At 39.6% G+C, this 16,621-nt stretch overlaps 1 protein-coding gene and 1 pseudogene across 4 annotated transcripts in view; one reads left to right on the top strand and one right to left on the bottom strand.

Annotated features, from left to right (window-relative positions):
* NSUN6 (NOP2/Sun RNA methyltransferase 6) overlaps window positions 1-16,621 on the bottom strand; it is an 87,258-nt gene that overhangs the window by 13,785 nt on the left and 56,852 nt on the right. For all 4 annotated transcript variants that reach the window (XM_029236409.1, XM_029236408.1, XM_029236407.1 and 1 more), the window contains one exon: window positions 734-882. In XM_029236409.1, the coding sequence (XP_029092242.1) occupies window positions 734-882 (149 nt within the window). The remainder of the gene's footprint in view (window positions 1-733; window positions 883-16,621) is intronic.
* Window positions 7,865-11,520, top strand: LOC114903541 (annotated as a pseudogene).

Below are 16,621 nucleotides of genomic sequence, written 5' to 3'. Positions count from 1 at the left end.
GGATCTTAGCTCCCCGACCAGGGATCGAACCCGGGTCCCCTACAGTGGAAGCGCAGAGTCCTAACCACTGGACTGCCAGGGAAGTCCCAACAATGCTCTATTTTTAAGACAGAGCAGAATGTTTGAAATTCCTTAAATGTCTCAGAGAAGAAATTCTATTATTGCCTGAGATGAAAGAGTGAGTCAACATAAAGGAAAACCAGGTGTTCTGTGTGTGTGGTACAGTGTATATAAAATTTACCATTGTAACCATTTTTAAGTGTACAATTCAATGGCATTAAGTACACTCACACTGTTTACAACCATCACCATTATCCCATCTCCCGAACTTCTTCATCATCCCATGAAACAGGAACTCCCCATTCGCTCTCCTGTCCCTCCAGCCTCTGGCAACCTCTTTTCTACTTTCCGTCTCCATGAATTTGCCTATTCTTGATACTCATATAAACAGAATCACACACCATTTGGTCCTTTTGTGTCTGGTTTATATAACTTAGCATAATGTGTTCAAAATTCATCCATGTTGTAGCGTGTATGAGAATTTCATTCCTTTTTAAGGCTGGGTAATATTCCATTGTATGTACATACCACATTTTACTTCTCCCTTCGATACCTGGGTTTTTTCCACATTTTGGTTACTGTGAATAATGCTGCTATGAATACTGCTCTCAGTCTTTAAAAGATCAAACTAGTAAAGGTCACCTTTCTTCCACAGCAAAAAATTATCACATACCACAGTGAAGAGTTTTCGCTGTAACGGTTGATATGATGTCACTTCCTTCAAAGTCCAAGTACAAGCCATGTTTGGTCTCTGTCCCAGTCCACTGCAGGGAGCATCCAGAAGAATTCGGTCAAAAGATTCTGGTAAGAATGGAGGTTCTCCTATAAAGAGAATTATAAACATTATTTGCTCTCTGCCCTATTAGGACAGAAAACTCCTGAAACAGATGCAATTATCGGAATTTAACATCATCATCTAGAACAGAAAGTAATGCATAACAATTCCATCAGGTAGCTGGCTAAGCTAACTGACTTACAGGTAAAAGGTTAAAGATGTGATTATTATAGGATTAACTGATATAGCGCAAGCCAAGGCCTAATCAAACAAGACCGGAACCCCCAATGTCAGAAGCCACACTTCACCAGAGCTAGGACATGAAATTAACTCTAGTCATTCTAAGAGCTGGTATTTTTCTTAGTAAACCTTACTGCAGACAGCCCCAGAAAAAGAGACTACCTTTTAGTTTCTAGGCAAACACCCTGGTTCTATGGTTCCTCGGCTTCCTTGCTTCTGTGGCCATCAGCAAGGCTATGCTCTAGAATGAGTCTACATAGCCCCGAATCCAATCTTCCACAGGTTTCCCTCTGCATTTGCTTACATAACTTTCTCCACTCCAGCTTCTCATCTACTTAGGGTTACTGGAGAAAATCATGAAACCAAGCGGGTCTGCTCATATATTTATGGTATCGAACTGTAGGCAAGATATTACTGCAACTGCTTTCATGCAAAGCTAGCTGATTTCCTACGGTGCCCACAACAGCGTTCTGGGTCTCACCCCAAGAAACCTCCTTTTCTGACTGCAAAACTGTGAGACACAAGCTCTTATCAATTTAACTCATCTCCATCCACAACCATCCTTGCTTTCTTATCGACTGCCTCCAAAGAAATATCTTTCCAAAGTAAGCAATTAAAGGGTTTTAATACATACTGATAAAATCCTGTAGAAAGAGTATACGCAATTTACACTTCCAGTGTACTTTCCCCAAAATCCTCATCAAAGTTGATAATTATGTTATTGACCATTTGTATTTTTTTGTTTAGATGGTCACATCGTCTTTGCTGGTTTTCTACTGAGACTTGTCTTTTTTGTATTGATTAGAAGAGCTCTTTGTACATCAAAAATAGTGATCTCATCTTTCTTAACTATTTTACAAATATTTCCCACTATTTGCCATCTGCCACGTTTTTTTTACATACATAAATGTTGAGTATTAAATTTATCTTTTTTCTTGAGTTCTAGCTTTGCTTTCATGCTTTAAAATCTTCCCCATTATGAAGTCAAATAAATGTTCATCTATACCTGCTTCTAGTTACTTTCCATTTAATTCTTGACAGTAAACTTTAATCCATCCTAAAGTTACTTTTGTGTATTAACCTTTCCCCCAGCCCTCCAAACAAAAAAATCATCTTAGAGCTATTTATTAATTTACTTTTCCCTCTAGGTTTGCAATGCTAATTTTATCATATACGAAATTTTAGTATACATTTGAACCTATTTCAAGGACTATCTGTTCTGCTCCAAATATGCTAGTTATTAAGCTATATTCTTCTGAGCTCCAAGTTTACCCACCTCTACTCTGCTGTGTGATGCTGAGGGGGGAACTCTGTGAACTACAATTCTCCTTTGCCTGTTGGCTTCAAGATTCACCAACAGGAGGCAGAGAAGCAATGGGGGTGGGAAGAGGATGAAAGATAAAAGGGGTAGAAGACAGAACTTGATCCTTCCTGATGGCTTGCTGTTTCTGTCAAAACAAGCCCAGTAGGGCTTCCCTGGTGGCGCAGTGGTTGCGAGTCCGCCTGCCGATGCAGGGGACACGGGTTCGTGCCCCAGTCTGGGAAGATCCCACATGCCGTGGAGCGGCTTGGGCCCATGAGCCATGGCCGCTGATCCTGCGCATCCGGAGCCTGTGCTCCGCAACGGGAGAGGCCACAACAGTGAGAGGCCCGCGTACCAAAAAAAAAAACAAGCCCAGTAACAGCCCTTCGCCTTGACAGGTACAGTTTCCAGCTTTTTCCCTTAAGTATCCGTATGAAGTAGACAGAGCCCCCTCTCTCAAGCTGGACCCTGCGTAGCACAGCAGCTAGGTAAAACCCCCTCCTTAGAGTTCTGAATCCCAGCTCCAGGGAGCCTTGCCCCTAAACTTCTGGAGAGCCCAGAGATAAATCCGCACACTTATAGTCAATTAATCTATGACAAGGGAAGCAAAAGTACACAATGGGGGAAAAGACAGTCTTCAATAAGAGATTTGGGGAAAACTGGACAACTATATGCAAAAGAATGAAGTTAGAACATTTTCTCACACCATATATAAAAATAAAATCAAAATGAACAAAAGTCCTAAATGTAAGACCAGAAACCATACACCAACTAGAAGAAAACACAGGCAGCACACTCCTTTACAGAAGTCTTAGCAATTCTGTTTCACCTCAGGCAAGGAAAACAAAAGCAAAAATAAACAACTGTCACCTCATCAAACCTAAAAGCTTTTGCACAGTGAAAGAAACCACCAACAAAACCAAAAGACAATCTATAGAATGGTAGCAAATGATCTGCCTGATAAGGGTTAATATCATATCCAAAGTATATAATGAACTCACAAAACTCAGTATCAAAAAAACAAAACCACCTGATTAAAAAATGGGCAGAGAACCTGAACAGGCATTTTTCCGAAGGAGACAGACAGATGGCCAACGGGCCCATGACTAGACGCCCAACGGCACTAATCATCAGGGAAATGCACATCAAAACCACAGGTCATCAACAAGACAAGAGATGACAGGCGTTGAAGAGGGCGTGGAGAAAAGGGAACCCTCATGCATTGCCAGTGGGAATGTAAACTGGTGCAACCACTATGGAAAACAGTATGGAAGTTCCTCATAAAACTAAAAACAGAACTACTGCTAATGAAAAGAAAAAAGAGGCAGAAGACCAACAGGAAACAGAACACTTCAACATTATAAACCAACTAGACCTAATAGAAAACACTATGTAACAGCAGAATGCATATTCCTCTACAGTGCACGTGGAGACAAACCACATGCAAGGCCATAAGACAAAGCTGAGTAAATCTGAAAAAGCTTAAACTCACACAACGTTTCTTCTCCCACCAAAATGGAATGAAAACAGAAGTTAGTAACAGAAAGAAATCTGGAAAATTCCAAGTATGTGGAAATTTAAAAACATGCTCCTAAATAACCGTGGGGCAAAGAAATCACAGATAAATCCTAAAATGCTGTGACGTGAACGAAAACAAAACACAATGTACCAAATCTTATGGGAAGTAGTGAAATAGTGCTTAGAGGGACATTTACAGCTGTAAATACCTACATTAAAAAGAAAAGTCTCAGGACTTCCCTGGTGGTGCAGTGGTTGAGAATCCACCTGCCAATGCAGGGGACATGGGTTCAAGTCCTGGTCCAGGAAGATCCTGCATGCCATGGAGCAACTAAGCCCGTGCGCCACAACTACTGAGCCTGCACTCTAGAGCCCGCATACTGCAACTACTGAGCCCGTGTGCCACAACTACTGAAGCCCACCCCCCTAGAGCCCATGCTCTGCAACAAGAGAAGCCACCGCAATGAGAAGCCTGCACACCACAATGGAGAGTAGCCCCTGCTCGCCGCAACTAGAGAAAGTCTGCACAGTGACGAAGATCCAACACAGCCAAAAATAAAAAGATAAATTTATTTAAAAAAAAAAAAAGAAGAAAGAAAAAAGAAAAGTCTCAAAGTAATAACCTAGGCTTCCATTCTTAAGACACTGAAAAAAGATGAGCAAACTAAAAATGAAGCAGAGGAAGAAAATAATAAAAATTAGAGCAGAGAGGCTGCTCCCCCAACGCCAGGGCCTCAGTCACTTCAGTTTGGCCTGCGGCTCTCAGGGGTAAAAGGGGCTCCAGAGGTGTGTCTCCAACCCCAGTGCCAATCACCCCACACCACAATCGTTGTGGAGAAGAGAACAGAGGAGTGAAGAAGGGTGCATTTTCCCTCTCACCTCAAAGCTCAGCTAGGGAAACCACGTAGCCCTGACCAGTAGGCTCAAGGCCCTACTGGAAACTGGTTCTCAGCTTGAGAGATGAGGAAACAAGAACCAGTAACAAGCACTTTTTTTTTTTTTCAACTTTTGAGGGGTGCTGAGACAAGACGGCAGAATAGATCTTTAGCCAGACTCGTCAAGAAAAAAGGGAGAGGGCTCAGATGAATAAACTTAGAAATGAAAAAGGAGAAGTTGAAATGGACACCACAGAAATATAAAGGATAAGAGACTACTACAATCAACTATATGCCAATAAAATGGACAAACTAGAAGAAATGGACAAACTCTTAGAAAAACACAATCTCCCAAGACTGAACCAGGAAGAAATAGAAAATATGAACAGACCAATCACAAGTACTGAAATTGAAACTGTGATTGAAACCTCCCAACAAACAAAAGTCGAGGGGCTTCCTTGGTGGTGCAATGGTTGACAATCTGCCTGCCAATGCAGGGGTCGTGGGTTCGAGCCCTGGTGCAGGAAGATCCCACATGCCGCAGAGCAACTAAGCAACTAAGCCCACCCACCACAACTACTAAGCCTGCGCTCTAGAGCCTGCGAGCCACAACTACTGAGCCCGCGTGCTGCAACTACTGAAGTCCGCTCACCGCAACTAGAGAAAGCCCACGCACAGCAACGCAGACTCAATGCAGCCAAAAATAAAGATAAACAAATAAATAAATCTATTTATTTATTTAAAAAAAAAGAAAAGTAGAGGACCAGATGGATTCACAGGCAAATTCTATCAAACATTTACAGAAGAGTTAACACCTATCCTTCTGGAACTATTGCAAAACACTGCAGAGGAAGGAACACTCCCAAGCTCATTCTATGAGGCCACCATCACCCTGATACTAAAACCAGACAAAAATACCACCCAAAAAAAAAAAAAAAAATTACAGGCCAATATCACTGATGAACATAGATGCAAAAATCCTCAACAAATATACTAGCAAACCAAATCCAACAATACATTAAAAGGATCATACACCATGACCAAACGGGATTTATCCCGGGGATGCAAGAATTCTTCAACATCTGTAAATCAATCAGTGTGATACACCACATTAACAAAGTGAAAAATAAAAACCATATGATCATCTCAATAGATGCAGAAAAAGCTTTTGACAAAATTCAACACCCATTTATGATGAAAACTCTCCAGAAAGTGGGCATAGAGGGAACTCACTTCAACATAATAAAGGCTGTATATGACAAATCCACAGCAAACATCATTCTCAATGATGGAAAGCTGAAAGCACTTCCTGTAAGATCAGGAACAAGACAAGGATGTCCACTCTCACCACTTTTACTGAACATAGTTTTGGAAGTCCTAGCCACGGCAATCAGAGAAGAAAAAGATATAAAAGGCATCCAAATTGGAAAAGAAGAAGTAAAACTGTCACTGTTCGCAGATGACATGATACTATACATAGAAAATCCTAAAGATACTACCAGAAAACTACTAGAGCTCATTAATGAATTCGGTAAAGCTGCAGAATACAAAATTAAAACATAGAATCTGCTGCATTTCTATACACTAACAATGAAAGTCCAAAAACAGAAATTAAAGAAACAATCCCATTTACCATCACATCAAAAAGAATAAAATACCTATGGATAAACCTACCTAAGGAGACAAAGACCTGTACTCTGAAAACTATGAAAAACTGATGAAAGAAATCGAAGATGACACAAACAGAGGAAAGATATACCATATTCCTGGGTTGAAAGAATCAATATTGTCAGAATGACTATACAACCCAAGGCAATCTACAGATGCAATGCAATCCCTATCCAATTACTAATGGCATATTTCACAGAACTAAAAACAAAAAAATTTTTAATTTCTATGGAGACACAAAAATATCTGAATAGCCAAAGCAATCTTGAGAAAGAAAAACAAAGCTGGAAGAATCAGACTCCCTGACTTCACACTATACTACAAAGCTATAGTAATCAAAACAGAATGGAACTGGCACAAAAACAGAAATACAGATCAACGGCACAAGACAGAAAGTCCAGAAATAAACCCATGCACCTATGATCAATTAATCTACAACAAAGGAGGCATGACTATTCAATGGAGAAAAGACAGTGTCTTCAATAAATGGTGCTGGGAAAACTGGACAGCTACATGTAAAAAATGAAATTAGAACATTTTCTAACACCATGCACAAAAATAAACTCAAAATGAGTTAAAGACCTAAATGTAAGACTGGATACTATAAAACTCTTGGAGGCAAACATAGTAAGAATACTCTTTGACATAAATTCAAGCAGTATCTTTTTTGATCCATCTCCTAGAGTAATAGAAATAAAAACAAAAACAAACAAATGTGACCTAATTAAATTCAAAAGCTTCTGCACAGCAAAGGAAACCATCAACAAAATGAAAAGATAACCCACAGAATGGGAGAAAATATTTGTAAATGATGTGACCGACAGGGATTAATCTCCAAAATATAGAAACAGCTCATGCAGCTCTATGGCAAAAAAACAAACAACCCAATCAAAAAATGGGCACAAGATCTAAATAGACATTCCTCCAAAGACATACAGATGGCCAAAAAGCACATGAAAAGATGCTCAACATCAGTAATTATCAGAGAAATGCAAATCAAAACTACAACGAGTTATCACCTCACACCAGTCAGAATGGCCATGATCAAAGTCTACAAACAGGGACTTCCCTGGTGGCCCAGTGGTTAAGACTCCATGCTCCCAATGCAGGGGGCCCGGGTTGGATCCCAGGTCAGGAAACTAGATCCCATATGCACGACGCAACTAAGAGTTCGCATGCCACAACTAAGGAGCCCACCTGCCACAACTAAGACCCGGCACAACCAAATAAATAAATAAATAAATTTTTTCAAAGTCTACAAACAAATGCCGGAGAGGGTGTGAAGCAAAGGGAACCCTCCAACGCTGTTGGTGAGAAGTAAATTGGTACAACCACTATGGAGAACAGTATGGAGGTTTCTTAAAAAACTAAAAAGAGAACTACCATATGATCCAGCAATCCCACTACTGGGCATATAGCCTGACAAAAACATGGTTCAAAAGGATACACGCACCCCAGTGTTCACTGCAGCACTGCTTACAATCGCCAAGACATGGAAGCAACCTAAATGTTCATCGACAGAAGAATGGATAAAGAAGATGTGGTAGGGCCCAGGATGTAGAGTTGGCAGTGCCTGACGGCGCGTCTGACACAGAGTTGGGCGGGGTCCAGAGTAGGGGCAGCAGTCGGGGATGGCGGGAGAAGGAGGCAGCAGCGATCACTTATAAATGGCACTGAAGCAGGACCCGAAGCCTCAATTCCAGGAGGGTGAGAGAGTGCTGTGCTTCCACGGGCCTCTTCTTTATGAAGCAAAGTGTGTAAAGGTGGCCATAAAGGATAAACAAATGTAATACTTTACACATTACAGTAGTTGGAATAAAAATTGAGATGAATGAGTTCCAGAAAAAAGCCAATCAGGAGCAGTATGCAGAGGGGAAGATGAGAGGGGCTGCCCCTGGAAAGAAGACTTCTGGTCTGCAACAGAAAAATGCTGAAGTGAAAACTAAAAAGAACAAACAGAAAACACCTGGAAATGGAGATGGTGGTAGCACCAGTGAGACAACCTCAGCCTCCTACAAGAAAAGGGCCCAAGTAGACCCTACTGTTGACAATGAGGAAACATTCACAAACGAAGCTGAAGTTACAGTAAAGATTCCTGAAGAACTAAAACCGAGGCTTGTTGATGACTGGGACTTAATTACCCAGCAAAAACAGCTCTTTAATGATCAATGATATTGAGCATTCTTTCATGTGTTTGTTGGCAGTCTGTATATCTTATTTGGAGAAATGTCTATTTAGGTCTTCTGCCCATTTTTGGATTGGGCTGTTTGTTTTTTTGTTATTGAGCTGTATGAGCTGCTTGTAAATTTTGGAGATTAATCCTTTGTCAGTTGCTTCAGTTGCAAATATTTTCTCCCATTCTGAGGGTTATCTTTTGGTCTTGTTTATGGTTTCCTTTGCTGTGCAAAAGCTTTGAAGTTTCATTAGGTCCCATTTGTTTATTTTTGTTTTTATTTCCATTTCTCTAGGAGGTGGGTCAAAAAGGATCTTGCTGTGATTTATGTCATAGAGTGTTCTGCCTATGTTTTCCTCTAAGAGTTTGATAGTTTCTGGCCTTACATTTAGGTCTTTAATCCATTTTGAGCTTATTTTTGTATATGGTGTTAGGGGGTGATCTAATCTCATACTTTTACATGTACCTGTCCAGTTTTCCCAGCACCACTTATTGAAGAGGCTGTCCCTTCTCCACTGTACATTCCTGCCTCCTTTATCAAAGACAAGGTGACCATATGTGCGTGGGTTTATCTCTGGGCTTTCTATCCTGTTCCATTGATCGATCTTTCTGTTTTTGTGTCAGTACCATACTGTCTTGATTACTGTAGCTTTGTAGTATAGTCTGAAGTCTGGGAGCCTGATTCCTCCAGCTCCGTTTTTCGTTCTCAAGATTGCTTTGGCTATTCAGGGTCTTTTGTTGTTTCCATACAAACTGTGAAATTTTTTGTTCTAGTTCTGTGAAAAATGCCACTGGTAGTTTGATAGGGATTGCATTGTATCTGTAGATTGCTTTGGGTAGTAGAGTCATTTTCACAATGTTGATTCTTCCAATCCAAGAACATGGTATATCTCTCCATCTATTTGTATCATCTTTAATTTCTTTCATCAGTGTCTTATAATTTTCTGCATACAGGTCTTTTGTCTCCTTAGGTAGGTTTATTCCTAGATATGAGATATCATCTGACACCAGTCAGAATGGCCATCATCAAAAAATCTAGAAACAATAAATGCTGGAGAGGGTGTGGAGAAAAGGGAACACTCTTGCACTGCTGGTGGGAATGGGAATTGGTACAGCCACTGTGGAAAACAGTATGGAGGTTCCTTAAAAAACTACAAATAGAACTACCATATGACCCAGCAATCCCACTACTGGGCACATACTCTGAGAAAACCATAATGCAAAAAGAGTCATGTACCAAAATGTTCATTGCAGCTCTATTTACAATAGCCCGGAGATGGAAACAACCTAAGTGTCCATCATCGGATGAATGGATAAAGAAGATGTGGCACATATATACAATGGAATATTACTCAGCCATAAAAAGAAACAAAATTGAGCTATTTGTAATGAGATTGATGGACCTAGAGTCTGTCATACAGAGTGAAGTAAGTCAGAAAGAGAAAGACAAATACCGTATACTAACACATATATATGGAATTTAAGAAAAAAAAAATGTCATGAAGAACGTAGGGGTAAGACAGGAATAAAGACACAGACCTACAAGAGAATGGACTTGAGGATATGGGGAGGGGGAAGGGTGAGCTGTGACAAAGCGAGAGAGTGGCATGGACATATATACACTATCAAACGTAAAACAGATAGCTAGTGGGAAGCAGCCGCATACCACAGGGAGATCAGCTTGGTGCTTTGTGACCACCTAGAGGGGTGGGAGAGGGAGGGTGGGAGGGAGGGAGACGCAAGAGGGAAGAGATATGGGAACATATGTATGTGTATAACTGATTCACTTTGTTATACAGCAGAAACTAACACACCATTGTAAAGCGATTATATTCCAATAAAGATGTAAAAAAAAAACAAACAGCTCTTTATCTTCCTGCCAAGAAGAATGTGGATTCCATTCTAGCGGATTATGCAAATTCCAAGAAATCTCAAGGAAACACAGATAACAAGGAGTATGCGTTAATGAAGTTGTGGCAGGGATAAAGGAATACTTCAATGTAATGTTGGGCACTCAGCTGCTCTGCAAACATGAGAGACCACAGTATGCTGAAATCCTCGCAGATCACCCTGATGACGCCCATGTCCCTCCCACATGCATGGAGCGCCACATCTACTGTGATTATCTGTACAAATTGGAGCAATGTTGGCCCATACACCTCTGGATGAGAAGAGCCTTGCTTTATTACCGAATTATCTTCATGATTTCCTAAAACACCTGGCAAAGAACTCTGCAACTCTGTTTAGTGCCAGCGATTAACCAAGTGGCTCCTCCTGAGTATCATCAGAAAGCTGTGTGAGGTGCTTATACTCACGTTTGGACGTCTGTAAACGCATTTTTGTTTCTTAGTCCTTCTCTTGTACAAATGAGGTACTTTGGAAATGTTAGTGTATAACAGAATTGATGTTTGTTTTCTGTTTGATATTTAAACAGAGAAAATGAAAGGAATTACAGCTTTTTTCTTTTCTTTCATTTCAAAGTTGCTACCAGTGTATTCAATGATGGACAACAGAAAGACATACTGTATTTTATTGCTTAGTTGACAAAGCTGCATTTGAATGCTGGTGGTTCTATTCCTTTGCCACCACACACTTTTATAATGTGTTAATGCTATATGACAAAATGCCCTGATTCCTAGTGCCAAAGGTTCAATTCAGTGTATATAACTGAAAACACTCATCCATTTGTGCTCCCCCCCCCTTTTTTTTATGGTGCTTAAAGTAAAGAGCCCATCCTTTGCAAGTCATCCATGTTGTTCCTTAGGCATTTTATCTTTGCTCAGATTGTTGAAGAATGGTGGCTTGTTTCATGGCTTTTGTATTTGTGTCTAATGCAGGTTTTAACATGATAGATACGATGCATTGTGTAGCTACAGTTTTCTGGAAAAGTCAATCTTTTAGAAATTGTTTTTCAGATCTTCAATAAATTTTTTCTTTAAATTAAGGAAAAAAGAAGATGTGGTACATATATACAATGGACTATTACTCAGCCATTAAAAATAAAGAAATAATGCCATTTGCAGCAACATGGATGGACCTGAATATTATCATACTAAGTGAGGTACATCAGATAGAGAAAGACAAATATATGATATCACTTATATGCGGAATCTAAAAAAAAAATGATACAAATGAAGTTATTTACAAAACAGAAACAGACTTCGAAAACAAACTTACTGTTACCAAAGGGGAAAGGCTGGGGGACGGATAAATTGGGAGATTGGGATTGACATATACACACGACTATATTTAAAATAGATAATCAACAAGGTCCTACTGTATAGCACTGGGAACTCTGCTCAATATTCTGTAATAACCTAAGTGGGAAGAGAATTTGAAAAGAATAGATATACATATATATGTGTAACTGAATCACTCTGCGGTACACCTGAAACTAATACAACATTGTAAATCAACCATAGTCCAACATAAAATTGAAAATTTTAAATAAAAAAATTAGAGCAGAAATTAATGAAACAGAGTAAAGAAAAACAAGAATCAACAAAGCTGAAATTTGGTTCTTTGAAAAAAATCAACAACATTGACAAAACTTTAATTAGACTGACCAAGAGAGAAGACTCAAAACAGTAAAATCAGTAATTAACGGGGGATATTGCTCCTGATCTTACAGAAAGAAAAGTGATTATAAAGGAATACTATAAACTGTATAGATAAATGAAATGGACAAGTTACTAGAAAGATACAAACTATCAAAATTGATACAAGAAGAAAGAGAAAATCTGAATAAACCTATAGTAAGTAAAGAGACTGAATTAGTAACTTTTTTAAATCCCACAAAAAAAACCCCAGGCCCAGCTGACTTCCCTGATGAATCCACCAAACTTTTAAATAATACCAAGTCTTCACAAATTCTTTCAGAAACATAAGAGAAAAGAACAATTTCCAACTCAGTCTATGAGACCAGTCTTACTCTGAAACCAAAACCCAACAAAGATATCACAAGAATGAAAACCACAGACCCGTATCTCTTACAAATATGGAACAAATATCCTCAATAAAATCCAAGCAAGTGTAATCCACCAATAGATGAAAAGCATTATACACTATGACCAAGTGGCATTTACCTCAGGAATGCAAGGTGGATTCCAAATCTGAAAATTAACTGAATAAAGGTCAAAAACCACATGATCATCTGAATAAGACAGAAGAAGCACTTGGCAAAATCCAACACCATTTCATGATCTAAAATATCCAACAAACTAGAAATAGTCGTTAATTTCTCAACCTGATAAAGGCGATCTATGACAAACCTACAGTTCTAAGCCACTTGAAAAAAGACTAATCAGGAACATCAGACATGGATGTTCTCTGTTACCACTTCTATTCAACACTGTACTAAGGTTCTAGCAAGGGCAATTAGGCAACAAAATGAAACAAAAGGCATCCAGGTTAGCAAAGAAAAAACTGACCTATCTCTATTTGCAGATGAAAATTTACTACAAATCTACTGTAATTAAGGCAGTGTTATCAGCTTAAGGACAGAAATATCAATCAATGCAAGAGAACTGAGAGTCCAGAAATGAACCCTTACATTGCCAGTCAACTGATTTTAGAAAAGTGTACCAAGACAATTCAATGGAGCAAAATAGTCTTTTCAACAAATCATGCTGGGGCAACTGGATATCTTCATGAAAAAGAATAAAGTTGGATTCTTTTCTCACACCATATACAAAAATTAATTCAAAACGAATTCTACATCTATATGTAAGAGGTCATACTACAAAACTCTTAGAATCTGACACCAAAAGTATAAGCAATAAAAGATAAAATAGATAAAATGGACATCCTTGAAAACCTTTGTGCTTCAAATGACATCATCAAAAAAGTAAATGGACAACTGACAAGATGGTATAAACTATGTGTAAATTATATATCTAATAAGGGACTTATAGCTAGAATATATAAAGAACACTTACAACCTGATAATAAAAACACAACCCAATTAAAATATGGGCAAAGGATCTGAATGGACAAGCAGATGTAAAATGGTCAATAAACGCATGAAAAGATGATTAACATTATTAGCCACCTGGGAAATCTGCTCCTAGTAAATAAAAATGAAAACCACAATGAGATTCCACTTCACACTTACCAAGATAGCAATAATCAAAGAGACAGATATTAAGTGCTGGTGAGGATATGGAGAAACATGAACCCTCAGTACATTGCTAGTGGAATGAAAAATGCTGCAAACTGCTTTGTAAAACAGTCTGACAATTCTGTTAAAGGTTAAACATAGGGTTACCATATGATCCAGCAATCCCAATTCTAGGTATATGCTCAAGAGATAAAACGCACAAAAACTTATACACAAATGTTCATAGCAACATTATTCATAACAGACAAAAAAGGGAAAGAACCCAAATGTCCATCAACTGATGAATGAATAAATAAAATGTGGTATTATCCATACACTAGAACATTACTCATCCTTGAATATGAAGAGAAAAATTTTTTTCTCCCATTTAACAAATGATATAGGTTGACATAATTTAAAATTACGAAAGAAAAAGAGTAATTTTTCAAAAACGTTAAATATTACAAACGTTTGCCTCAGCATCAAAAATAAACAAAAACTGCCAAGGGCTTATGTTTGGAATACTTACATTAGGTACTAGAAAACAATTTGTTTCCTTCTGAGGGACAAGACTGGATTCAGGCTGCCCCTTATAAGTAACTAAAACATTACAGACGTGGATAACCTCTATTCCTAATAAATAATAGCCCAACTGAACATACAGCTCATTCTGTTCTCTCTTTTTAGATTTTCTGTAGTACTGAAATCACCTTAGAATGCTATATAAGAATTTTAATCATATTTACTGCAATCTATAGAACTGGTGAAAATCACCTTGATGTAAATTTGCAGAATCATTACTACTTTTACACTCTTGCATTTTCAAGTCAGTATTCCTTATCCTTCCTGTGTTCCGCTAACAATCCATTATGCATATAAAAATGTATGACTAAAAATAAAAATAATCTGGGACTTCCCCAGTGGTCCAGCAGTTAAGACTCCATGCTTCCAAGGCAGGGGGCCTGAGTTCGAACCCTGGTCAGGGAACTAGATCCCGCATGTCGCAACTAAGATCCCGCATGCCACAACCAAAGATCCCACACACCGCAACTAAAGATCCTGCGTACCGCAACTAAAGACCCGGCGCAGCCAAATAAATAAATTTTTTTTTTTAATAAAAACAGTTTACGACTGTGAAAGCAATTATACTTCCCAAAGATGGCTGCCACAATATCGTCCATTCCATACATTCTTAAAATCTGATACTGACACTCACCACAGTGACACAAGAGGTGGGATGTAATATTCCTGCTCCTTTATTCTGCGCAACAGCAGAATCGATGCTAAGTGACTTCTGGAATAGGTCATAAATGGGGACATGGCTGCTGCCTGGGGCTATTCCAACATTCGCCCTTGAAACCCACCCAACCAACATGCTCAGAGTATCCAGGACACGTGGAGAGGTCCCAGCTGAGAGCCACCATCATCCTCCCGATGTGTATGTGAAAGAGAGCACCTTCAAGATGACATCTCCCTCCACTACCACATGATCGCAACTGCACGAGATACTGCAAGTAAGAACCATCTATCTGAGGGTCTGGTCAGCCCCCAGAATTGTGAAGAATAATAATGAAATGATTACTGTGGTTTTCATCACTAAGTGGTGGCACGATGTGAATAACAGCAGAACATAACCAGAACAAATTGTGTAGGAAAACTACCACATAGCATGATGCTAGCATACAGTTACTGGGTCACTCCTTGCACCTTACGCTATGCACCTCACTTACCCACTCAGAGGCTTTCAAGCTCTTTCACTTACTTTAAAGGGGGAAGAAAAATTTTACTGATGAATAAAAGAAAAAAATGGAAACAGTCACCATCTCCACTTTTTGTTTTGTTTTGTTTTGTTTTTGTTTTTGTGGTACACGGGCCTCTCACTGTTGCGTCCTCTCCCACTGCGGAGCACAGGCTCTGGACGTGCAGGCTCAGTGACCACGGCTCACGGGCACAGCCACTCCGCGGCATGTGGGATCCTCCCGGACCAGGGCACGAACCCACGTCCCCTGCATCGGCAGGCGGACTCTCAACCACTGCGCCACCAGGGAAGCCCCATCTCCACTTTTAATAGTACAAAGCTTTTGGCAGACTGCTATTTGTTCTTCAATAACAATTATCCTCTTCTTCTATAGAAATGGTGTGAACTGGGCACATGGCAACACAGCTGAAGACTACGTTTTCCAGCCCCCTGTGCAGCTAAGTCGATCAAACGACTAAGTTGTGGCCAGCGGGATATGCACCCCACTTCCAGGTCTTGTGCATCTCCCAGTCCCTTTCCCTACCCCCTGGGATAAAAACTGGAACAGCTGTCTTGGACCCAGAGATGAAGCTCCCAGCATCGGATGTCCACCTCTTTAACTTTTCAGTGAGACAAAAATAAACAAGAAAACCAAAAAACGCTTCTATCTTTTCTAAGTCACTGTATTTTGGGTCTCTCTGGTACAGCCCCCTAGCCTACACACTGATATAAACTCCTGCAAACCCCTGGCTAACACTTTACGGCTGACAAGCCACTGACCATGACACACTGTTGTCATGTAATTAGGCAATTCAATCTGACCTGCTCCCACTCTTCTTCAGGATAGTCCCTGTTTTTCTGGCAAGTATTCCATGTGCTTCATTTGTTTTGGCTTCTTAATCACGTGTGACTTACTACATATTAGGCAGAAGTTACAAAATAATTTCTTAAAGGTATGTGGATTTTCACATTACTACTGATGTAGCAGGCATTTTAAAAGTCATCATGAATCCTGGAAAAGAATAAATACATGTGTATGTATAACTAAATCACTTTGCTGTACACCTGAAACTAACACAACATTGTAAATCAAATATACTCCAGGGCTTCCCTGGTGGCGCAGTGGTTGGGAGTCCGCCTGCCGATGCAGGGGACACGGGTTCGTGCCCCGGT

The sequence above is a fragment of the Monodon monoceros genome, unplaced genomic scaffold (assembly GCF_005190385.1).
Source record: "Monodon monoceros isolate NGI ecotype Baffin Bay Population unplaced genomic scaffold, NGI_Narwhal_1 Super_Scaffold_21, whole genome shotgun sequence".
Lineage (NCBI taxonomy): Eukaryota > Metazoa > Chordata > Mammalia > Artiodactyla > Monodontidae > Monodon > Monodon monoceros.
The sequence above is the reverse complement of the archived record's forward strand: the minus strand, read 5'-3'. Positions and strand labels throughout refer to the sequence as shown.